At 41.0% G+C, this 26,008-nt stretch overlaps 1 protein-coding gene across 2 annotated transcripts; it reads right to left on the bottom strand.

The window, feature by feature from the left end:
* Positions 1–1,140: 1,140 nt before the first annotated feature.
* dcaf5 (ddb1 and cul4 associated factor 5) lies at positions 1,141–25,727 on the bottom strand. 2 transcript variants are annotated; one of them, XM_041812584.1, is made up of 9 exons: positions 25,372–25,727; positions 20,088–20,231; positions 19,929–19,965; positions 19,427–19,566; positions 16,323–16,452; positions 12,791–13,004; positions 9,126–9,192; positions 5,279–5,406; positions 1,141–3,747 (listed from the first exon to the last, which is right to left on the bottom strand). In XM_041812584.1, exons 1-9 carry the CDS (start codon positions 25,577–25,579, stop codon positions 2,464–2,466), a joined length of 2,352 nt encoding a protein of 783 aa, XP_041668518.1. In that variant the 5' UTR covers positions 25,580–25,727; the 3' UTR covers positions 1,141–2,463. The 2 variants fall into 2 exon arrangements, with proteins under 2 accessions (XP_041668518.1, XP_041668519.1); XM_041812585.1 differs by having other exon boundaries at positions 5,279–5,403.
* Positions 25,728–26,008: the final 281 nt, after the last annotated feature.

Genomic DNA, 26,008 nt, shown 5'->3' with positions numbered 1-26,008 from the left:
GGGAAATTGGAAGTCTTTTGGTCCTTGGTCTTCCTGGTCTTGCTATGGTATAGTTATCAGACCGTCAGTCTAATGCTGGCGTGCCCAGGAGAGCAGGGATGGAAGGGTCAGCGGCCGTATATGGGAATGGCTCCTTGGCCTGATCCAGCTCACTGCATACTGAGTGCCAAGGACCTGGTGGGCTGGTCCAGATGCTGTGGGCGGCCAGGTCAGCTGAGAGGATACCTGACGAGATGGGGCATGGGCCTGGTGCAGGTCTGGATGACGGCCATCAGGAGGAAAGAGCATCACAGGACCAAGATTGACGTGCCAACCCCGGCATACGCACCCATACCTGAACTGACCTGATGCCGATAATATCACGCATCCCTGGTAAAATCTCTAAATTCCTGCAGTTGGATGTTGATGAATGAGTGGAGAACAACACGCCATTGTTGATGGTGAGTGACCTTAATACCCAGTCATGGTACAACCACCTGTTACCATTCAACCTACTTACCTGTGAAATGTTCCAGGTGTTTTTGGAGCACTGCACAACTTTCTAAGTCTTTTCTTGGCCCTGTCCCTACTTTTATGGAATGGGTTGCAGGCAACAAATCCAGAACATGTGTATAATTCTAAAACTTATCAGTTCAACTACAAAATATCTTGTCTGTGTGCTGTTTTTAACTGAATTTGTGTTGAAAAGAATTTGAAAACCACTGTCCTGTTTTCAGGCACATTTTATATAATGTCCCAGCTTTTTTGAAACTGGGGTTTGCACTTATTAACAAGCACTCTTTACAGACTATCCCTTTGAAAGAGAAACCTGTATTTTCAATGCTAAATCTGATGTTATTTAGTGATATCTTTATTAATCCTCAGCTGTGTTTGTCTGCAGCGCTGCTGTCTGCTAATAAAAGCTTTAACTTCTCTCTTAATGAAGGAAAAAAGATCATGTCAATAAAGTATTCCACTTTGGGTGATGTTGGTTGCTCGGAGGTCACGGAGAGATGAACAACTTTCTTTCACAGGAGAGTTGAGGCTGCGTTGCCATGGTGACTCGTTCGGCAGTTAGTTGGGAGGTGAGCAGCTTCACTAAGACGGCTGTTCTTGTTTTATTTCTGCGTGTCAAAGAAAGCAAATGTTTCACAGATTTAATCAACTTGAAGAACAAATTCTTCTTTAATTGCAGAAAACAAAAGCGAGCACTGGCTTGTACTGATACCCAGGAGGGCCGGATAATGAGACAGAAAAACAACCAGAGGAGACGGAGAGAGAGCATCGTTTTAACGCACAGCTTCATGAATTCAGCTCTGTAAGATTTCTACAGAGACACGGTCAGTCCTCCAGCCTCCCTGCAGCAGTCTCTTAGCTGAGAATCACGTTAAAATCAAAAATAAGCCCCATCAGATCCTCGCTCAGCATGAAACCGGAGGAACTGCAATGCTGCAAAGCTTTTGTCCTCTATAAGACCTTTTTTTTGTTATGGTTGGAGGAGCTTCAAATCCTGGGTGGAGCTTTCTGCAACAACCAGAGCGTGAGAAAGAAACACTGAAAATAAATGTCTTCACTTAAAAATAGCATTGTTATCAACAATATTAGCTTTGTTTCATATCTTCAGTCTTTTTACCGTCATCTATGGTTTGACCAAAAGGATGATGACATTGTTAAATCTATGCTTACACAAAAAAATTAACCTTTGCCTCTTTTATCAAGTCTTCTGCTGTTTTCAGTTCATGTGTCACATGACTACCAGAGGCAAAATAAAAATCTGAGTTGAAAAAACCCATAGAAAACCCACTTCCTGATTTAAAGGGATAGTTCAGTGTTTTTGAAGTTGGATTGTGTTTGGTGCTTTGCAGTAGTAGTGGCATTAGCTTTAACAGATTTCAGCATGCACTGCCCCTTTAAGGAGAGTGCTACCAGAAAGTAAGCTAGGTTAAATAAAGGTAAAGTTTCTCAGTGTAATTCTGCAATTTTCAGGAAAAAAATGCCCAAAACAATCATTTCTGTGTTTGGCACTATTTTGCGATGCCACTTTCAGCTTTGTGTTCTTCCGCCTCAGCGTATCATCACCCCTTGATCAGCTGTTTTGGTCTGCATGCTTCAACAGAAACAACATAGTACACAGAGGAACAACTTCTAATGATGGAGACTGAGTAGGAAGACAGAGAGAGGTGAGACTCTAAAGTAGAAGCCGGTGAGCAGGTGAGATTCCATGCTACCTGGAGGTGTAGGTGTGATATTAGTATCACAAGGCTAGACTAAAATTTGCAGAATTATATGGAACAAGTGTAGCCGTCTGTAGTGCTGTATAGCCTAGATCACTTTACCCTGGGTGTGCTCTCCTTAAATAGATAACGCACAGAAACATCCCTAGAGAAGAATGCCATCACTATAATCAAGAACCTCATTAAATCCAACTTCATAAATACAGAAATCTCCCTTAGAGTCTGTTAACAAATGATCTTTCCAGCATTGTTACGTTTTTAGCTTCTTCTCTGATGGCGAAGAGCCGGACTCGCTCTCCTCTGACGCCACATGAGTCCGTTTGAGCGCGCTCTGTGCAGCGCTTTTCTCCCTCTGTGGCCTCGTGTCGTCTTCGTCTGATTCTGACGACACATGGAGGTTTTCGCTCACACATGGGGCCACAGTCCGGTGCTGCCCATTGGCTCCGGGGCTGCGTCTACTCTGTGAGCTACCGTCCAAAGCCCCGGCGCTGCTACAGGCCTCCCCGCTGTCAGAGCCGTCCGTTGCTGCTCTTTGTTCAGTCCTGAGTCCGCCGTGTGACGGCGGAGACGCCGCTGAAAGCCTCTCCAGCTCAGTCCGCTCGCCGCTGTCGTCGTTCTCATGGCTTGCAGGGGACATCACCGGGCTCGGACATACAAAGTCAGACGGGCTCAGACATTTCTCGTCTTCTCTGAGCGGCTTGATCTGGAGCGAGTTTTGCTCGCCGCCTGATGAAGACGACGACAGATCGTCCACTGATATCGACGGGTAACTGCATGAGTCGACAGCAGAGAACAGCGCCTGCACAGACTCGGGTCGGTCCCCAGCTCTGGAGACGACATGCATGCGTCTTCGCCTCATGACGTTGCGCCGCCTCACTGCGCTTCGCCGCTCCTCGTCGTCGCTACTGGAGCTGGAGGTGGACGTGGACGAGCTGGAGGCTCCAGCAGGAAGCGAAGGAGAGGAGGTGGGGCTTGACAGCGTCGAGTTGTCTCTAGGGCTCGGGGAGCGAGGACGCGGCATGGGGTCGAGCCAAAATTCGCTCGAGTCCGAGTCTTCATTCACAAGGAAGCCTGACTGATGCCGCTGATGTCTGCTCCGCCTCCTCTGCCGCCCCTCTGCCTCCGCTCCGGCTGTCTCCTCCCCTCCGGAGGCATCCGGTCCAGCCAGAGAAGAAGAAGACGAGTTGTCCGAGTCACTGTGGTGACCTGCAGCAGACGGAGCGGTGGGGGCTGTGGGTGTGGCTCGAGCAGAGCGCCGACCTCTTGCATGCAGCTGCATGATCGCTTCTTCGCTCAGGTCGCTGTCAGAATCGGAGCTCCAGCCTTCGATCTCTCGCCGCACCAACGAGTCAAAAAACGCCATCATGCGAGGATCCTCCTGGATGGACTGGCTGACGTAGTCGTGGGACAGGCCGCTGCCGCTGTTCAGCACCAGGCTGATGTACTCCTCATGGGTGTAGAGGCTGCGGGATTTGTCCTCCACTCTGCCCTCCAGGTCGCCCAGACTGTTGGGCTGCTGGTACGGACTCCACACCTGAAAGACAGACACAGAGAGAAGAGGATTAAAAACCGAGATAAAGAAGACAGATTTAAAGACAGAATGAAAAATAGAAATGCAGATAAGGAGAGCAGAGGGGCTCAGATAAGTTAAAATAACAGTCTTTTTACAGAATACCTGGACCGGTTTCAGCTTTCACAGGAAATCTACAGAACAGTGGGATTGTGTTACTTTAACAAAAGAGAGGATGCAACTTTAATACTTTTCAAAAGGCTTCTGTATCGAGTTTCTCCTTCTTCAGGGATTTTAGAGCAAATTAAACGAAACATTCAAATATGATCTCAGTATGAAACTAAATGACTGATTTAGAGAAAAAGGAAAAACATTATTACATCAATTATATTTACCCTAACCTTATTTTCATCAGTTTTTGAAAGAGTGTTTTACATCTTTTGACTGCCACTGCTCTGTTTCAGTCCTGCTCAGAACGAGATGTTTCTGTGTCTATGGCTTTAAATGTTAATGAGCTGTCTGACTCCGCCCCTCTCAGGAAATGGATGAGGCTCTCCTGATCCTCCTCTCCTCTGGCAGCTGAGAGGAGGATCAGGAGAGGAGGGTGGAACTTTCTTCAAAGCAGGGAGTGCCAAGCGAGCCTGGGGGCGGGGCTAACTCCCCACATGACATCATGAGGGGAAAATCTGAGAACAACTTGTTCGCAAGACTTGCCAAAAAGATGTGAAAAAGTTCCAAGTGTTTTTTAAACGTACTTCTGCGATATCAAGCCTCAAAACATCGAGAACAAAGTAATGCTGGCAAAAGCTAAGTGCCCAGACACCTTAATCGTGGTCTGTACTCTGCCACTGCTCAGGATCAGAGACCCTGTAAGGACATTTTTCTGAGCTGACTGATCAGTTTTCTTTGAGGTAGTGCATTTATGCTGTTTCTTTTTTTCCCCTGGCAAAACCTCCCAAATTGCACCATAATTTCTTTTTAAAAAACAGCTGCCTCAAATCAGGATTTTTGACCACAGCAATCATGAAAAAAGCCTTGAGGAAAGTCCAGGAGGGGCTGTCATATTGAATTTTTATTATTGCTTATCCTTATCCATATATCCTGCAGGCCTATCTTAGGTATCACTGTCTGAAAAAGTTAGATGGCTGCATCCCTAATGATTTCCTAGATCTAGTGACAGATATCCTGAATCTGTGAGGCCGTTTCTATCTTCCCATGACCCACTTTTGGAACGCCGCCTGACATCATCTGTTAGAGACGACAGTCACTGATGAGGGGGGAATCCATCTTTTTTCATTATTTGACAGAGGGAAGTGGGAGCTCAGTCAGTTAATGTGTGTGGTGTCATTGGAGATCAATGTCTCACTTCAGGGCTCGTCTACTGTCTGAACATCCGACGACAGAGTTTCAGATTTAGTCTGTCCACTTCCAGAACAATCAGTCCGACCAATAAATCATCCTGACGCTGCGGAGGAAACAAGATTAAGCTCTCTGAAACTCAACTCTGTCTCCATAAAGCACTCTCCACTTTCTTTTAAAAACAGCGATCACTGACCTTGATGACTTTCTCCACGCCGGAGGAGCAGATCATGTAGGTGTGTGGGTTGAAGCGGACCTGGTTCACTATGGAGCGGTGACCCTTCAGGACCATAAAAGCCCCGTTTACCACCCGACCCGGGCCTCCTTAAAGGTAGAGCAAGGTTAAGGTGAGTGTGATTAAAGTTTAGACTCTCAGAGATACAAATCTGTGGCAGGAATTCATAAAAACAAAAATTTAACAGAAAAGACAGTGAAGATTATTCACAGAAAAGATCAAACGTTAAATACAGCTGGAATGTAACCGTCATAGCACGCCGTTAGCCAGACTGAGAAAGGTCGACTGCACATATTTTCACCGTGAGTAACTGGAGGGAAAATAAAATCCATAAATGTGTCAGGTGGTACCAAAGAGGGACAAACGGCTGCATTCTTGGACCATTACATTTCTTCCCAGAGAAATCAGACCAGAGAAGTTCACAAAAGTGGAGCAGGGATTTTAAACCTCTTAGCTTTAAGGAGAATTTCTGGTATTTTAAACCAGGGCCTGCTTTTAACATATTAAAGGGTTTTAAATGACTAACAAGAGGGAAAAGGTTTCTTTCTCCAGTATTTTTCAGCTGCACAGCAGGCTGCAATGGCTACACTAGGGATGCCCAGTCAATTTTTTCCTGCTACTATCGATGCTGATCTGCTGATAAAGATCATAATAGGTGTGTTGGTATATCAGCTGGTTTAGTGGTTGGTCAGTCTACTTAACTTTGTAGTGCACTTAGACCTCCTACAGGTGGCAGTGTTGTTCCTGTTCTTCCCATGCATACAAGGAAAGTCTGAGGCAGGGAGAAAAGCAGCAAAAAACCCAGAGCAGAGGACGCATCAATGACGTCAGAATGACACTGATTAAGTCAGATGAAGCATAAGGGAGGAGCTGGGGTGGAGGAGGTTTGCAAAAAGCAGCTTGCAGAGAAAGCAGCAAAGCATCGCCAGGATAGAGTAGTTTAAATATGGTGGCATACATGGAAGTCCACCACGACAGCCCAGTTCATCCAAAGCCTTGAGCATCTCAGGACAGATCTCATCTACACCTGGTGCCTTGCCACTTGGGAACTTTTTGACTACCTCTGCCAAGGATATAGATCAGTGTTACTCAACCCTGCTCAACCAAAGAGCCAAACTGTTGAAAAATACCTTTGCAAGGGCCACAATGTAAGTGGTAAAAAGTGGCAAAAACAGCTTGAGGTAGCAATAAAAATAAGTCAAAGGTGGCAAAAAAAAGGTCAAAAAGCAGCACAAATTGATGAAAGAGATGAAAATGTGGAGAAAAAGTGGAAAAATAGTCAAAAAGTACCAAAAATTAGGGAGAAGTGACAAAAAGAATGAGTTACAGATGGAAAAATGGTCAAAAACGTGGCAAAAAAACGAGCACAAAGTGACGAAAATGGGCAAAAAGCAGTCAAGATTGGCAAAATAGGAAACAAGTGGTATGTAATGGCAAAAGGTAGCTTATATGGGCAAAAAGTGGCAAAAAAGGATGAAAAGGGGCAAAAATTGGACAAAAGTGGAAAAAATGGGCAAAAAGCGGCAAAAATTGAGAAAAAGGGCAAAAGTGGGGAAAAAAGTCGCAAAATGAAAAGGCAAAGAAATTGGGAAAAAAGAAAGAAAAGTGGTATTTAATGGCAAAAGGTAGCTTATTTGGACGAAAAGTGGCAAAAATGGGTAAGAAAGAGGAAAAAATGGATATTTAATGGCAAAAGGGGACTTAAATGGGCAAAAAGTGGCAAACAATGGTGAAAAGGGGCAAAAATAGGAAAAAAATAGAACTAATGTGGGGAAAAGTGGCAAAAGGAAGTTAAAAAATGGCCAAAAAATAGGAAAAACGAGTGTTTAATGGCAAAAGATAGCTTAAATGGATGACAAGTGGCAAAAAAGGTTAACATGGCAAAAAAAGTTTCCATTTTCTCTAAGGTTTTCTGGGGGAATAATAATTAAAATTAAGACATAAAAAAGCCACAAGTCATCACAAAAGAGCCACATGTGGCCCCAGAGCCACACATTGAGTGTCACTGATATAGATGATCTTCCCCTGGATCATCAGACTCTGCTTCCTCCTTGGAGGATGTGTTAGCTGGATTTAGAAATTCCTCAAGTGTTCCTTCCACCGTCCAACAACATACCAAGTCCAGGTCAGCAGTTCCCTTCTCCGAAGAAGGCTGAAGAAGGAAGCCTTTTGGGCTTGAGGTGCCTCTGGAAGCAGTATCAGGTGGATCGGAGGGCTGCAGCTTTTGCAGTTGCAGAAAATTCATGTGAAGAAAAAGTTCAGGGAGGCTTTAGAGAAGGACTTTTGGTTGGCACCAAGGATGTTCTGGCACCTGTTCTGCTTGGGAACTTGGTGCAGCAAGAGGGAGGAAGGTTTGTAGCTGAGGAACCTCAGAGTTCCATCTCTACTTTTTGGCAGATGATGTGGTTCTATTGGCATCATCTGTAAGGGACCATCAGCAGGCATTAGGGCGGTTTGTAGCTGAGTGCGTAGCAGTTGGGATGATGGTCAGCATCCCCTAGTCTGAGGCCATGGTTCTCTGCAGAATTGCTCCCTCTGGGTGTAGAGTGAGTCTCTGCCTCAGGTGAAGGTTTCAGAGGGTGGCTGGGCTCAGAATTACAGATTGTTTATTTGTATGTTTGTGTGTATGTATGGATGGATGCTTGTTCAGTTTTGTCCTTCGCAGGAGAAGTTTTCCTGCCGTCTGCATGCCTATCAATGGAAGGGTGGGGAGGAGAAATGTGATGGGGAAAGCAGGAAAATATCAGGGTAAAGTTTGATTGAACATCTCAGCTGTTGCTCAGCTCATGCAGGCAAATTTCAAGAGTTTTGAGTAATTGTGACTAGAGCTATAAGGTGCCGTTACATCACCTTGTTTAGCTCGGTTTTCTCCTTCCCTGGTTTGATATTTTTATTGATATTTGCTCTGATTCATTTCAGACTTCATTCTTGTTACTAAGCAAAAGAGCCTGAGGAAAGCCTGAGGGTAGCTTTTCTCCCTTAAGCTTATTTTTTTAATCTTCAAGCGCACCTGTCATTCACCTGGACTCTACCTTCTTGCCAGTGCAAGCACCTCATATCCTGCTTTCTTCTTTTACTTAAAAATGTCAACATGAGCGTGTCGATGGAAAATGTAAGGACTAAGTGGAGGTGCTTTTGCCTTCAAGGATCGTGCTGCTGCTATTACAGCTTGTTTAGCAAATGCTGACTAAAGCAATCTTCTGGAGTGATTGATGAATGACCTTTTAGTCATTTAAACCCAAACATATGTAAAACTGTGGCCCAAGCTTGGTGAGTTTGGCAGAGTTTGACAGAGTTTGGCATATTCAAAATCAAGACAAATTTGGAACAGTTTGATATTAGAACTCAGCCTGACCCAAGACCATAAAATGAAGGATTATACGCAGAGACAGTTTGGTATAGGGTATCCAATGCCTGGATGGTTTAATGTGACCAAATGAACTGAGGGCAAACCGCAGTCTGGGCTGCTGGTCGCTGGCAAAGAGCGGAGACATCTATCAAACGTACAGCGCCTGGAATGAGGTTTGTTTGGCCTTTTCTGACGCCAGAAATCTTTAACCTTGCAGACTGGAAGTTCATCATATTTGTCTTTAAAACAAGCTGTTCACTAAAGCTTCAAATCTTTAGACAAAGGCCAATTCCTTAGTGTGAAAAACAAAACACAAAAAGGAGCGTTTGGCAAAGGAGGAGCCAAATTAGCAGAATCACCTTGGGGAAAAAAGATGATTAAGTATCGTTTCTTTCTTCAGCTAAGAGAACAACGGCCTACAAATCCACTAAACATGCAGGGATGGTTGAAATAACTCACCAGCTTCTGGATCCTTCGGTATTTTCCACATGTAGAGGTTGAAGTCATCCGATCCAGACAAGATGTACTGAGGAGGGAAACAGGGAGATGTTTACATTTTTTGGTCTGCTCCGTTTGGTTTGACAGAACTTTCCATCAGACCTTTAGAGAGAGGAAATATTTATGTAGACACACATGCACAGAAACCCTGGGGGGGTAAATATGCAGCATGAAACCAGCAGATTTTATCGCAGCGCTCCGTCTCATGATGTGGATCAAACACGCTCCTGACATGACACGACAGTCTGACCCTCACACGGCTCCTGCTCCTCGTCTGAACCATTATTAGACTCTATAAACACATGGTTCCACTTTAACCTGTCGCTTAAGGTACATTTGACTGAGCGGGACTGAGGAAACACCTGTTTTTTAGACTTACATGAGCCTTAGAGAGCTAGTGTGTTAGATAAAGGGGGTTTTATTTGCAGGTTGATTCATACGAGCACTTTGATTGCTTTTAAATAATCTAGAAATAAATACAGATTGGGGCATTATAATAAACTCTATGGGTAAAAGAGTCAAAAACCGGGGAAAATGGAGCAAAAACTGGATAATAGTGGCAAGAATGGACAAAAAGTGGCAAAAAAGGGACAAAAGTAGCCTTAAAGCAGTAAAAATGGATTAAAAGTGGCAAAAAATGCAAATAAGGGCAATGGAAATATAAAGAAAAAAATTAAGGTTGACAATTAAATCCAAGTGTGGGAAACAAACTGATTAATGTGACTTGCAATGGATTTTTTGTGAGGTCAAAGTTTCCCTTTTTTAAGGTTTTCCGGGGGATAATATTTCAAATTGTGCCTTAAAGATCCACAAATCATCACAAAAGAGCCAAATGTATCGCTGCCTTAAACTGTTGTTGATCTGAGTGTAGTTTTGGTTGTGTGAACACCTGCATGCTCCTACTCAGGTTCCCAGAGGACACGTCAGGCAGGAATGTCACACCCAGAGCTCCCTCCTGTTTTCCCTCCCATCAACTTCGTGTGGTTAGTTTTCACTCCTCACTTCTGCTTTCACACTTTCCCGACAAAATCCTCTGTCATCTGTGGTCCAAGAGGACATTTGGGGGAATTAGGAGTGCAGTAAGGTCAGCTTAGGGAGTGAGATCAGTTTTCAACAAATCATTAGTCACCTTGTTGTGGTTTCTGCCGTCCTACCAGGGTTTATTCTATTCAATATTGTGAATCATAGTAATTTTTTTGTTAAATTTTTTGAACCAGAAGAGTTAAGCCCCACGGTTTTTCTCAGCTCTTGAAAATAAAACTGTAAACTGTTCTCACATTGGTCAGAAGTGCGTCAAACATTTAAATCACCATTAGAGGATAAAAGAATCTCAACAGGGAGCATGCAACAGCGTTTATGTCCTTAAAGGGTTAAAACTTTGGAAATTTTGACCATATGTGGATGGATATTGACACTTTTACACCAAAGAAACTCTGAAAAGACACAAACAGTCTTTTTCTCAGAGTTTTACCAAATATTTCAGCCATCAGGAAAGAGGAAACAACTTCCTGGTCTACTGCTGCCTTTGTAGGGATGCCACAAGACCGGAATTTTTAATTCTTATGATAATATTAAAATCAAATGATATAGACACTTGCTTAGATACTTCAGCCACAAACATGGAAAACTAACCCCGAATTTCCATATACAGCGTGTGCGCCGCGGAACGCCAGCGAATCGAACTGCGGAGCACTTCGCTCCCTCTCTAGTCTATCAGAGCATTTCCATAGCCGGCGCTCCAGACCGGCAGCGGCGCGTGCCTGGATCAACACTCCGCTGCGCTTCGTTTCAAATACGCTGCAGGTCTATTTCAGCGCCGGCTGCTGCCAAACCTCGTAAATTCACCATCGTTCAGAAAGCACCAACCATGGAAGTCACAAGAGTAGAACATCCGGTTCTTTCAAAATAAAACTCAATGCACGGACTCCCGATCGCAAATCATTACTATATCAACATTACGTCTCATCCTGCAGCGAGAGCAAAGGGTCATCGAGAGGTCAGTGGGTCACAGAGCTACAGTGGCACCTTTGACGAGGAACAGTTAAGTTTTGGGGATATTTAGGATATAAAACCACAGATCCTTTAAGCAAACATGAACCTTTTGACTTTTTAATGCACTCACTCAATTGAGGAAGCAATAATATCATGGACTTATACCAGAAAGGATGATAAATTAACCCCCAAAGGTAAAACAGTCCGCTGTTGATATGCTATTCCTGCGTGAACTTGCAGTTCTCCTGTGATCTCTTCCTGATGATCAAGGCTGCGCGCCGCAGCGCTCTAGACTCGCTTCCAGTGGGCGAGGCTGCTCGCCTTTCGGTCGGAGCAAAACTGCGGCGCTTCGGTGCGCGGCGCGCATGCGGTATATGGAAATTCTTTTTTTTGCCACAATTTTGCCACTTTTTGACCGTTTTTCCATCTGTCACTCATTCTTTTTGTCTCTTCTCCCCCATTTTTGCTACTTTTTGACTATTTTTCCATTTTTTTCTCCACATTTTCGCCTCTTTTCACCAATTTTTGCTGATTTTTGACCGTTTTTGCCACCTGTAACTTATTTTTATTGCTACCTCAAGCCGTTTTTGCCACTTTTCACCACTTAGATTGTGGCTTTTGGAAAGGTATTTTTCAACAGTTTGGCTCTTTGGTTGAGCAGGGTTGAGTAACACTGACTTAGACAGTGTGCAGGCATTTGCTGGTAATTTTTAATGGATTCACATTTTTTAATTTCAGTTAGTACATTTTGGTGCTGTTGTTCATTAAGCAGCAAAACCAAAGACTTTAAGAGGACCTTCACTGACTTATGGTATTTACTCAGGTGAACGTTTTCAAACCTCTCAGACAGCCTTGACCTGTAAGTCTTCCTCCTTCACTCATGTAGAGAAGGATAATTTTTTAAGCCTCCATGAGCTCTGCTGACACCCGAGGATAATGTTAACATAATAAACATGGCTGCAGGGTGATGTCATGTCTGAGGAGCGACGGGGGGGAGGCTTCTGCTGCTCCTCTAAAGCAAAAAGAAAGTCTAACTGTCACAGGAGGAAACAAACCCATTCTTCTGTTCTTTCTATTGATCCCACGTTTCCAGCTTTCTTCAATCATTCACTTTTCAGCTACCATGGGGCAAAATAAATCTCTTAAAAACTGTGTGTCAGCTCGTTGCATCAGGAGCCGAACCACTCTCTGAAGTGAAATCATTACGTTGCTTTTATGGCTCAACATGTACAGGAGATGAGAGGCTGTGTTAGGAAATGCTGGGACACCACAAACGGTTCAACTGGGGTGATTCAAACACATGCAACAAATAGAAAAGTCCACCTGGGCATACATTTTCCTTATTTATTGCAATTTCTTCAGGATCATCATGTTCTTCTTACTCCCATGAGCTTTTAAAACTAAGCTGCACAGGAAATGTAAATCAATACTTAAGGTTTATTTACAGAAAGATTAAAAACACAAGAAAAACTGAACCTACTGCCTCCATAAAGAGCACAATTGGTCCATGATGAAAGTACAGTGGTGGGTGACCTTTGATCTCAACAGGATTGACTAAAAAGCTTGTGCATTGGGTTTAAAAGGGTTCAACTGATCTCTAGTGTGGTAGAGTTTAGTTTGATTTGGGGACTGACCTGATCTTTGTCCCCAGCGAAGCAGCAGCTCTTCATGGTGCAGGAGTTGAAGTAGCCCTGGTTGTCAAACTGGAAGCTGGGCAGGCGAGAGTGCAGCTCGTAGAGGACGGGCGGCAGGCGGCGCCGCAGAGCCAGAAGCTGAGTGCCTGTGCTGTTAAAACGGACGCTCATGGCGCTCTGCAGGGACATGCTGCCTCCGTAACGCAGCAGCGAGCTGAAGGAGAAGAGGAAGGGAAGGAATGAAGGCCTTGTGAGATCATTTAAGTTAATGTAACCTCTGGTGTCAGCGACAAATGCTGGACTTACACCTAACGACTTCTCAAAGTAAAAGACAAATTTCCAAAGTTGGAGTAAAATCCAAAGAGTCTTGCGCTCCCCTGATCTCTGTCGGTAGGTTTAAGGTGGTCATAAAACTCCATCTGAGTAGATTTGAGGTGGTCTTTCTCCCAACTGTGGACACTATGCAATATTAATAATACAATCTTATTTCATTTCTAAATCTTGTATCTTATTTTTATTCTATGTATGTTTGTAACGTGGGTGTGGAGATGAAAGTGAGTGTGTATGCAGCAGTGGATCTCCTATTTTATTGTATTTATTTTTATCTTTCTATTTTAATCTTAACCATTCAGGATGCACAGAAAATTTCGTTGTACTTTTTGTGCAATGACAATAAAGGTTGAATTGAATTAAATTGTGTCTCGCTGACATGCCAAGTACGGTTAACCTCCATTGGGTTTTTCAAAGTAAAAGCCCAATCAGTTTGTTTTGTGGTGAGACTACCCACATTTTCACACGGTACTTTTATTCTGAAGTGTGTCCAGGATAGTGTTTGGTTGTTGTAGTAATTCTGGTGTTTAACTCTCCTTTCATTTCTCCTCCTTATAAATAATTTAAAAACAGATCATAAGAGATATTAACTCATTTGTGATCTCTATCTCCTTGTTCTCTGCCCAAAAGTTGTTGTTGTTGTGAATTTCCACCAGATGCATGATGGGAAATAACCTCAAGAGGAATATTATCCTGGTCTTGTAATTAGTGACCACCTGTCTTTGCAAAATCTCAAACGAACAAACAGTCTTTAGATGTGAGAAGGTCTGAGATGTTAGCTATGTGTTGTTATCAGGACAATATTACTCTAATTTATTGTAGGATTTTATGTCATTTGCCAATATTTATGGATTTAGCTCTGTTTTCTTTTTCAATAATTTTAATTTGTGTTTACATTCAAACCCCTTATGGCTCAAACAAAGATATTTTAACATAATCTTTGCACCACAAAGCGAATGGTAATCATCATCCAAAAAATAAGTTCTTAATGACAAAGGGAGACAAGGCAATACAAAAGGAAAAAGGAAGAATAAAAATTAAAATAATGCTCTGTCATCTCTCAGCCATCTCAGTTCTACATCATAGTTTTTCAACTGAAATATCTTCTGAAATTCAGGCCTCTGTAAAGTAAAAATTAGACCTAAGATCAATCCTGTGAGTGATTCACACAAATAACACATAGCTGCCTAGCTTTATAAAGTCTTGTACAAGTTTGAGAAAAGTCGTCTAACCTCGGAGTCTTAACCCCTTAAAGCCTGTTGTATCATATTTGATAGATACTTTTATAATACCTCTATCTAATCAATATGATCAAAAATTACAAAAAAAACCCTTCTGAATACAATCTGAAAAATGATAAAAATGCCCTCAAGTGGATTATCAGTTACAGAAAATGTCTAATGTATCAAATGAGATACAAAAAATATATAAGTTAAATTTTATGGAAATCTGGATTTTTTTTTATTTCAGTGAAAAGTGAAATAAACATTTCAGTTCCAAAAATTCGAATTTTCTGGCTATAATTTGTGTTTTCAGGCTTTAATGGGTTAACCAGGGATTGAGGGGAACTCCACTGTGTGCAGAAAGAAGTGTGGTAGACAAAAACAATCAATCTGGGAACTTAATCAAACCTTTGCTGGTGCTGCCCTTTTCAGGGTGAAAACAGGACATTTAAATGAGTGGGGTCTTTAGCAATTAAAAGCTTAAAATGCGGAGCAATTATTAGTATTTATAGCCAAATCTTAGCTGTAGCATCAGCCAGATCAGCTGAAATGAATTCGCAAGTATCAGCACAGCTGATGTCAGGAAAGATCCAATAATCTGCATCTCTATGTGTTAGGTTATGTTATCAGTCGGGTACAGCAGCATAAATGAGGGATCTCTTCACTGAGCGCTTATCCTCTCATTAAGGCACAAGTACTTTAAAAATGGTCCCATTTAGAGATAAAAGATCATTAGGTTGAGTATGCTTTAAGATCTGGCTTCGCTTCTGTTTTAGTCTATCAATACTTGAAATTAACCCCCATTATTACATTTATTTTAAATCTGTTGAACTGTGAAGAGCTAGTACCACCAGGAAGCTTACAGACGCTGAGGTGCTCAAATGGAAGCTCAAATGCTGTGGTATTTACAGTGGATAGATGGCTTTGTCATGACTCTGTACATATTAAAATGCCAAAATGGCCTGTTAATTTACATGGGCAGGTCGGGTGGGCCGACCACGTTAGAGTCTATGTGATTTCTGGGACAAAAAGATGAAGATGTGATGGCTGAGACCTTTCCATTTTTCAAACTGCTGAAATTATAAAGTAATAATTATAGTTTATTTTTCAGATAAATTATAAAAAGAATACAGCTATCGCATTTGCAGACAAAAGATAACAATATCAGAAAATAAACAGTCATATCTGTGCCTTATCTAATAATTAATGGTTATGACAGAAAATATATGAAAAGCTTTCTACTAGGCATGCTGAGTTAAGGCTTGTATGAAATGTCATATAGAAGAAATGATAAATACAGTTAATATTAGAGCTATTTATTCTATTTCAGACTGATATGAGAGGCTTTCTTCTGTGTAAACAGACTCCAGTGAGGCCGAGCCAACAGCAGAAGAGGAGAAATGACTCAGTGTTTACTTTACTGGCTTGTTGTTGGTTTAACATGTGAAATTTAACCTGACTGAAGTAGAAATGCGTAAACACAATCCCTCAGTGTTTTCAGAGAGGCGTTTAAGTCGAATAAACTTGAAGATTTTTGAGGTCATGGAGGTTTTTCTGCAGACAGCAGAGGAGCAGGAATGACCAGTTTGAACTGTAACACACTGGTGCCATCTAGTGGACAAGAATGGGAGCTTAAAGTGAAATAAGGTTTACCATTAAACCAACTCTGGACAAGTTATAGAAAAAATGACTACACAGATACAAATTATGATAGTGTTTCAAGAAAAAAACACTTACTTGCACAGTATTACCTGCAATAACAGTTTTTAAAAAAGTCTTTCACCCCATTTGTATGCATTAAAAGGGATTTATATCCATTTTGAGCATTTGTATACCAAGTAATAATCCTTCATGCACTCTGAGAAATGGTTAGATATCTGACAGCTCAGGCTGCACACAGCGGTAGATTCTCGGCTGCATAAATCCAGACTGGATAAGCTGTGTAAACACAACACATGACAGGTCAACAGAAGTCTCACCTGCGTGGTTTGCGGATGTCCCACAGTCCAACCCCCTCCTTGGAGTTCGCTGTGGCAATCAGTCTGGGCTCGACGGGGTTAAACATCACGCTGTGGAAGGCTGATGGGTAGCTGGCCAGGCAAAACGGCTCTACAGGAACGGATAAGATATTTATTTACATGAACACTTCTAAAATCAGACTGCTGGGGCTGAGAGCTCACACACCAATGACTAATGACCTCAGTGTGCTTTACTTTCAATGCTAGTTAGCATGAAAACATGCTTAAATAAGTGGAGTAGCCTACACTGGGAAGAATCATAAGCTTAAAACTTCTTAACCCCATATCTTCCTCACATTATGGATCAATGGTTCAATCGGGTTTTTTTGGACAAAGGGGATCAAACCCATGTATTCCAAGAAGCTGACAAGCACTATGACGGCAGACGTGGTTAAACACTCAACAACTCAAAAAAACCCAAAATAAAATCTGCATAAAACATCATTCAAATTAAACCCAAAGAGAAAAGTACAGGGCATACAGTAAAATGCCCCACAAAGACATCTAGCAGGAAGAGTTACAACACAGTGGTTCTAAACTGGTGGGTCAGGACCCGAAGAGTTGTCACGTCGCTGATATCTAAAGAAAAACAACAGGAATACATTATATAACTGGCATGATATCAGTAAAGACAAGTTTATAAAGTTTATTACCCGCATGGGTAGCTAGGAATTTTTCTGCTTATATTTATGACCAATTTATCAGCTGTAATATCAGTTAGAAATATCCGTCATGTCAGCTGTAAATAAAAGCTTATATTAGCTGTAAGTATCAGTCTTAATCAGACGGAAATATCGGCCCATATTGACCATAAATACAGGTGTATATCAACTGTAAATATTGACCTATATTGGCAGTGAATATTACCCTATTCATGGTTTTTATTGACCAATACAAGCTGGAAATATCAGCCTATATTAGCTGTTGTATTAGCTGTAAATATCAGCCTTTATCTTCTGTAAATATGGGCCTATATCAACTGTGTATGCTGTAAAAACCAGCCTATATTATGAAAATATAAGGCTGTAAATATCTGTTACTCTGGATATATAAAAAACCCTAAATTGACTGTAAATTTTGGCCTAGATCAGCTGTAAATATAGGTCTATATTGCTGTACATATCAGCCTATTGTGGCTCTAAATACCAGACTTTCTCAACTTAAAGTATTAGCCTATATTGGCAGTAAATATGGGCCTATATCAACTGTGTATGCTGTAAAAACCAGCCTTTTTAACTTAAAGTATTTGCGTAAATTGGCTGTAAATATCTGTTACTCTGGATATATAAAAAACCCTAAATCGACAGTAAATTTTGGCATATATCAGCTGTAAATGTAGGTCTATATTGTCTGTAAATGTCAGCTTGTTGTGGCTCTAAATATCAACCTATATCAACTAAAAGCGTTGGCCTGTATTGGCTGTAAATATCGGCCTATGTCAGCGTTAAATATCAGCCTTTTCCAGCTAAAAAAAACCCCTAAATTCTGGCCTATATCAGCTGTAAATATTGGTCTATACTGGCTGTAAATGCCAGCCTTTATCAACTTAAAATCTTAGCCTGTATTGGCTGTAAATATGGGTCTATGTCAGCATTAAATATCAGCCTTTTTCAGCTAAAGAAAACCCTACATTTTGGCCTATATCGGCTGTAAATATAGGTCTACATTTTTGTGTATATCAGCCTGTTGTGGCTGTAAATATCAGCTTATATCTGTGGTAGATATCGGCCTATACCGTTTGTAATAATTGTGCTACATATATTGTTAATATCGTCCTATATCAGTGGTAAACATAAGCCTTTTTCAGCTGTAAATACCACTCTACACAAGGGACGGGTACCGAATTCGTTGCTTTTAAGAGGGAACCAACCGAATTCCGCCGGTACGACCGAGTATTGATTCACGTAAAATCAAACAGTACCATATTTCAGTACCTAAACACATCCTTGTGATTGCAAGAGAATCTAAGAGTAGGCGATTTTCCATGCCACACACAAACGCAGCGATCAAAGGTGTGGCTCCACTCCTCAAAATACGATGCAGATTACGCTGCGTTATTTGTGACGTGTAGTACAAGGCTTACCATGGCAATACTACTAATCTGAGGAAGCAAAGTGAGGAATAATGATCCAGATCAGCGCTCGCTGCTTCTGTTTCCTTCTCCAAATGTGAAAGGTACCCATCCCTAGTCTACGCACACTGTATATATCGGGGTACATCAACTGTGATTACCACTAGACTTGGCCTACATCAGCTAGAAATATCTGCCTATATCTGCTATAAATATCAGCCTGTGTGTTAAGTTTGTGGAGTTTTAGGCAAGACCCACAGACCCAGGTCAGAGAAAAACCTTTATCATTGTTCATCCTCAATTCTGAAACGTCAAAGTGTGTTTTATGGACTGAATTTTTAGGACTGAACTGAATGTTTTTATTGGCATTTGTATTAGAAAATGAAAATGGGACATGCCTTAAATAATGTAGCAATACATTTAAGATCTATGGAAGCCCTAAGCTGCCACACATCCAAAGTTTATTTTTACTTTTTCCTATTTTACTCAATTTCCCTATGATGATGGGCAAATCTTGTTTTTTGACAAAGTTGTTTTTCCAAGAGAATGCGGTAATTCCTTAAAAAAATACCTAAACAAAAAAATGTCTATGCTTTTTCTCCTGTGGCTTCTGGAATGATGTGCGTTTAAACATGTTTGTTTTGTCCTATCTCTGACCACAATCCAAAGAAAGACCATGAAACAATGGTTATTTCTGACCGAAACTGATTCAGACTGGAGCCTGAAGACCTCATGCTGCAGACATGAGCACTGATTACAGCTCTGAGTATTATTATTAGGTCAGCTGGGTCACAGCGAGTTTCTAAAATAGACAGAAGAGTACGTCATGTAAGACGATCTGCTGCATTTTTAAAGTTATCAACAACAAGAGTCACGCCACGAAGCTCTGCCTCCTCTTTCTCAGTCAGTCACTTTAACGCACTGTGTGACTGTTTGCTTAATAAAGATTTACTTCATTGAACCTCACAGCAACACTCACGCCTCCTCAGCTCACCTGCGTTTGGCGGCTCACGGGTGTCCCAGATGAGAACGCGCCCGTCGTCGGATGAGCTGGCGAACACGTTGTCGTTGACCGGGCTGACGGACAAACTGTACACGGCATCGATGTGCAGGAAGACGTTCAGAGTTTCCCTTCTGTAGGAACAACAAATATTATAATATTCAGTGATTTTGGTATAACATGCCCCTCCTGAAACCAAAAAAAAAAAAAAAAAAAAATACAAAAAACAGTTTATTCCTCGACTGAAATGTCACTGATCAAAATGGCCCAAAGCAAGGGAAAGGGTATTTTAAAGTCAGACAGTGCACGTACACTGGATCATTTTCTTTATCATCTCTATGACTTTATTGCTGTGAAAATTCCCAGACCACTTGACCAAAGCCTTAAAATGAAAAATGACCAAATATTTGGACCCTGCACAGAGCCAGTGTGTCCTAACTGCAGGACAAACTCATCTTTCTGTAAAAATTAAGGGTGTTTTAAAGTCTCCACTCACCTCTCCACATCATGAAGAATCACCTGCTCATCATTTCCTGAAAAGAGCAAACAAACCAACGATAAATCTCATAAAACACGGGTTTACACTGCAGGAGGAATGATCAACAGATCAGGAACTAAACAGAGCAGAGGTCGGTGGTTGATTTCTCGCTCTTACCTCCAGAGAAAACTTTCTTGTTGGTGCTGTCGAAGGCCAAACAGAAAATGTTTGACAGGTGTTCTCCCTTCAGCTTCACAGGTTTGGACCGAGCGTGGATGGCTTTCTCCATGTGCCACAGCAGAACCCGCCGGTCGTCTCCTCCTAAAGATTTAAAAACATGAACAAAACTTTTAGACTAGCGTTGGCAGATCTGCTTCCTTGCTTCTCCCTGGATGTGCAAAGTCAAGCAGAGATGGAGAGAAGAAAACCTGGAGAGAACAGTCAACCTATCTTCAATTTAGAAGCAAGAAATTTGCAAAACACCTAAAAATGAAATGAATTAAAGTAAAATATATGCGTTTCTTGAAACACTGCAATAATCAAGGCTAAAATTTACAGTTCATTGTTGAGACTAAAAGTACTTTTAGTATGCTGCAGCTGTTTTGGTTGCAGCTCTCTGAAATATTGGGACTGGCTCTGACAAATCATATCTTTAATCTACTCATCAATAATGATATGGGAAACAAACAGTTGGATGTGATTTTAACTCTTATAGTGAGTTGAGGCCATTCTGCAGCCTTTTTGGTCATTTTTTCAAACGATCATTTTGCCTGAATTAATGAAACAGCTCATGATTGACCCTTTAGCAGGTCAATCATGAGCTGTTTCAGCCCTGCTCAGAACGAGCTGTTTCTGTGTATGTAACTTTAACTGACTCCGCCCCTGACCCCGCCCCTCTCAGGGAATGGGTGTGGCTCTCCTGATCCTCCTCTTCGCTGGCAGCTGAGGAGAGGAGGGCAGAACTTTCTTCCAAGCAGGGAGGGCCAACTGAACTTGGGGGCGGGGCTAACTCCCCACATGACATCATGAGGGGAAAATATGAGAACAGCTTCATTTTTCTGGTTCTTAAGGGGATTGTGGACAAGCCCAGGGCACATATTTTGTCAGAATAGCCTGAAAAAGTGTGTTTTGCATAATATGTCCCCTCTCAAACCACAATTGTGGATCATCACAGTTAAAAAAAACATGCATTTATGATGTAAAAGGCTTTCATTCTGGAGTCACTGCATCAAATTTGCAGTTTTTCCCGTTCGTCATCAAATGTCCGCCATTTTTTAAAATATGGCACGATAGACATTTGCATACTTTTTTCCTGGTTTCCTGTAGTATTACTTTAATTGCAAATTATTAAAATCTTTAAGATTTTTATAGTTATTTATGTGTGCCATCCTTTTTAGTCATGAACCCTGAGTGTAACAGTTTACTTTACACCATCTGAGGGTTAAAATATAGATAGATTTAGTTGTTCTGGCCCTAGAAACACTCAGTAAGGTTAACATCATTTCCATAGGTGGAACAGCCTGCCAGAGGATCTGAGAGGGGCTGAGAATATTGAAATTTTTAAACGCAAGCTGAAAACTTATTTATTCAGTCTGGCTTTTATGTAGTACTTTACAATTTTGATGACTATACAGATTATCAATCATTGTTCTACTTTGTTCTATTTTTATAGAAAATTTCAAATCTTAATTTCAGGGTTTTGGGGCTTTTATTCAACTCTAGTTATGATCATCTGTGTTTTAATGTCCAGTTTTATAGGCTTTGAATTATTAGGAATGTTAAATCTTTAATCATTGTTTTATTTTAACCTTTACTGTTTTTATGCATATTTGAATGTTTCTTATTCATAAATTATTCCCTTTTCTGCTTTGTCTTTTATCTCTCTCTCTTTTCTTATTCATTTTTAAAATTGTTTTAGTAAACTACTTTTGTGTGCATTAGTCTCTAAACCTTTTTACCATTTTACCTTTTGTCAATCACTTTTGTACAACCCTGGAAAGCACTTTGAACTGCAACTGAATTTGTTTGAAAGGTGCTATATAAATAAAGTTTGATTGATTGATTTACTGATAGTTTGATACTTTTTGAATCCAGGATTTTAAGAATTACAATATGTATAATTTTATTGATCAATAGTATAGATATACAGGCAAACATTTAAAAAAATACACCCAATTCAAGAGGAATTAACACCCCAAAAATTGCAGGCAAATGCCTGCATCTTATCTAAATTGCACATTACCAGAATTCTACAATGTTTTTGTGCAATTTAGAGAGCATGCAAAGGTTTGCCTTTAATTATAGGGGTTGAAAACACAAAATCAATTAACATCGTATGTTTAGGTGTTTTTGTTGTTGTTGTTGTTGTGGTATCAAAACCAATGTCAGTACTATTGGATTATTACTATTAATATCAGTTTTATTATTTGAACATAGGAAACTATGTTTATACCATTCTTCCTAATCTGATCAGCAAATGAATCAAAGAGACAAAATTACAGAGTGTGTTAATTTTATGCTGATATGTACAAAGACCATTAAACAAACTAATATAGAGGGTTTATGTGTATATGATGTGAGGAATACAGAGGTATATCTAGACATTGCCAGATGTTTTATGCTGATATGTGCCATTAAATCCAATACAGAGTGTCTTTATTAAAAATACAGAGGCATATTAGGCTTATTCCCAGATGTTTTATGCTGATATGTGCCATTAAACTAATACAGAGGGCTTTATTACAGATACAGAGGTATATTAGGCTTATTCGCAGATGTTTTATGCTGATATGTGCCATTAAACTAATACAGAGGGCTTTATTATAGATACAGAGGTATATTAGGCTTATTCGCAGATGTTTTATGCTGATATGTGCCATTAAACTAATACAGAGGGCTTTATTACAGATACAGAGGTATATTAGGCTTATTCGCAGATGTTTCATGCTGATATGTGCCATTAAACTAATACAGAGGGCTTTATTAAGTTAACCGGGGCTCTGCTGGTCTAAGTAAACATCCCCGGCATACAAAAATGGCCAGCCTGGGGCTGTACAAGGCCAGATGATGGTTTTTAATCCTCTCGGTACATAAATAGCTTTGTGTTTCAGCAGTCAGCCATGATTAGACCCCTCACGGACACAGGACGTGGTCCTCAGCGGCCGCAGAAGCGTCTTCGTGGGCTGACATATGGGACTGGTCCGGGTCTGCTGCCCTCTGAGCTGCTCCCTGTTTGGGTTGACGTTAGCATGCTAGCTAGTTAGCTGCCGAGCAAGCTGAGGCTAACGGTGCATTCGCGGACGCTCGGAATTCTCTGTGTTCAAAACTGCAGTCACGACTTTTGCATACTTAGGAGCTAGAAGTCTTAATGAGAGCTGATACTTTATCAGAATATCAAACCTGGACATGACACCGGTAAATCTAATCATTGTGATACACGTTTTTATACTGGGACAGCCAGTTAATAAAAACTTAAGAGTCAAATTTAAAACAGTGGGTAATTTTAAATTTTTACTAGTCAAAATTTGCAGGCAGACTTTTGCTTACTGTCTAAATTGCTCAAAAACATCAGAAAGGTTTAGTTACCAATGTTGACAATGTGCAGGAGTTGATCTGCAATTATCAAATCAAATACAAGACCTACATGTGCATCTAAAAAAAAGAATATCATGAAAAAGTTTACTTTTCAAAATTAAACCACAGCAAAAAAAAAGAAACTTCCATTCATTCTGAATATGTCAAGACCTTTTTGTTCTAATCTTAATGATTACGGCTTACAGCTCACAAAAATCCACTCTCTCATAATAATAAAAGATTGTGTCTTCTCTCACTCTCAGTACACACAACCAGAATTACTGGAAAAAACTGCTGACTCGACATCTGACCAGAAAGACAAACATCGTCATCCTCTACAAGGACGGTAAGCCACAGAAGGTCACTGCTGAAAGGCCAGGCTGAGAGGTCTTCATCAAGTCCAGAGTCCACGCTGTCAGCCATCCAGGAGATTTTAGAGTCCCTCATGCTTCCATCTGCTGAGAGGCTTTATGGAGACACTGGTTTCCTTTTCACCTGCCCACAGTGAAACCAAAACCACCAGTAACTGGTTTACTGACCCTGATATTACTGAGATTGATCGTCTTATATTTAGAGATAGTGGATTTTTGTGAGCTGTAAGCAATAATCTTCAAGATTAAGACAAAAGATTGTTGAAATCGTTCACTCTGTATGAGAGAAAGTGGGGGGCGTGACCCCCAGGGGGGTCGAGGGATGCTTTCCATAAAACAAAGAGAAACTTAATATGATTTAAAATCATAAACTGTATCTATTATTTCACAATATAATGTTGAATATACTTCAACTCAACATTAAAACATAGTTATTAAGTGATATTTGTTGCTTAAATACCAGTAAAAGTTATAAAAACTGCCTAAAATCAAAGTTTTTAAGATTTAAAAAAAAAAAAAAAAAAAGAAAAACTTTTTCATGATATTCTAGTTTTCTGAGCTGCACCTGTATCTTAAAGTGGGATGTCTTGGGACTTCTATTTTTGTTTTTGGGGTAGTAAAAAATATAAGTATACTTTAATAATTACTTACATTAACCTAGAAAAACATGTTTTTGTTTAATCTAAATCAGTCAATGAAAACGATTAAAACTGATGTGTAATTTTTCAAAGTGGGTCCTGAGTCTTTCTTAGATAGGGGGTGTAAGGAAAGCTGTCATTTAAGGCCGGGGTTCTCAAACTTTTCAGCCTGTGACCCCCAAAAAACAAAGGTGCCAAAGACTTACATTTAAAGAACTTTTTAAACATTACTTGGATTTCAGCGTTATCTCAAATGACCGATTTTTTATTTCAAATTTAACTAATCGTGACCATGCATTTCCATAAAATGAGTAAAGTATACCATTTGAAATAATTTAAAATATTCTTTGTTTTATGGAAGACCCCCTCTCAGTGTCTCGTGACTCCCAAGGGGGTCCCGACCCTCACATTGAGAATCACTGATATAAGGAACTTGGATGTTACCATGACTACGACGATTTTTCCAAGACAGTTGTTTGTTTTTCCGATGTTTTCAGCACCACCTGAACGCATGGTGTAGAGGTTTGAAGAGTCCCCGTGTTAACTGAGGACTTCCAGAGCGTCTGTGGTTGTCGTAGATACGTAAAACAGCAGCTTATGCGTCTTCACTTTAGCTTTCTTTTATTTCAATATAAAACATATTAATCAAATGTGTTTTCAATAGAAATATTTCGATAGTCTGCATCACTGCTGAGGCCACGATAAGAAGACACATTCAACTGAAGTCGCCAATTAACACGGCCTCTGTTTACACCGTAACACCGGTAACTTAGCTAGCCCAAGAGGTTTTCAGCTGATTGCCTGGCTGGTTAGCGTTAGCATGCTAACAATTTCAAACACTGACAGCCAGCAGAGAAAAGCGCCGAACTGTCATCTTACCGGACACCAGCCATTCTCCGCCGTTGTTGGAGAACTCGATGGCGTTGACACAGCCGAAATGTCCCAGCATATCCTTCTTGTAGAGGCTGGTGCAGCCTGCCAGCCTGCGTCTCTGGAATTCCTCCTTCATGAGCGGCTGCCCAGTCAGCTCTCTGCGGGACAGAAAGCCCACCGAGGAGCGCATACCGCAGCCCTTCAGCTCCTTCATTTTCACCCCAGCAGAGAGAATCACCGCCCCGTTTCCGCTTCTGTTTTCAGCACCGCAGCCCGGGCATGTGTCGGTGCTCCACGGTGGATGTTGCTGGCTCTGTTTGGGCTACATTATGGAGGAAGCCCCGCTGCTGATGTCGACGTTGTTTTGGCGTGCGTTCACGTGCTCTCGGATGCTCGGAGTTTCCAGGTTCAGGAGGCGTTTGCGTACTCTCGATATGACAGTAATGTTTTACGGCACCTCAAATAGGATATGTTTAATTTTATTGCCTGTACCTACATAGAGAGGTATAAACAGACCCCCCCCCCCCCCCATATTTAATTTCCCACTTTACTAGAAAACTAATAACTTGTACAATTCGTTTACTTTTTGTTGTTTTTTCTCAAATCTTGTTTAATTCGTTATTCTCAGGATAATACTGGTTTT

The sequence above is a fragment of the Cheilinus undulatus genome, linkage group 18, assembly GCF_018320785.1.
Source record: "Cheilinus undulatus linkage group 18, ASM1832078v1, whole genome shotgun sequence".
Classification (NCBI taxonomy): domain Eukaryota; kingdom Metazoa; phylum Chordata; class Actinopteri; order Labriformes; family Labridae; genus Cheilinus; species Cheilinus undulatus.
Note: the sequence above shows the minus strand (reverse complement) of the source record. Positions and strands in the feature narration are given on the sequence as shown.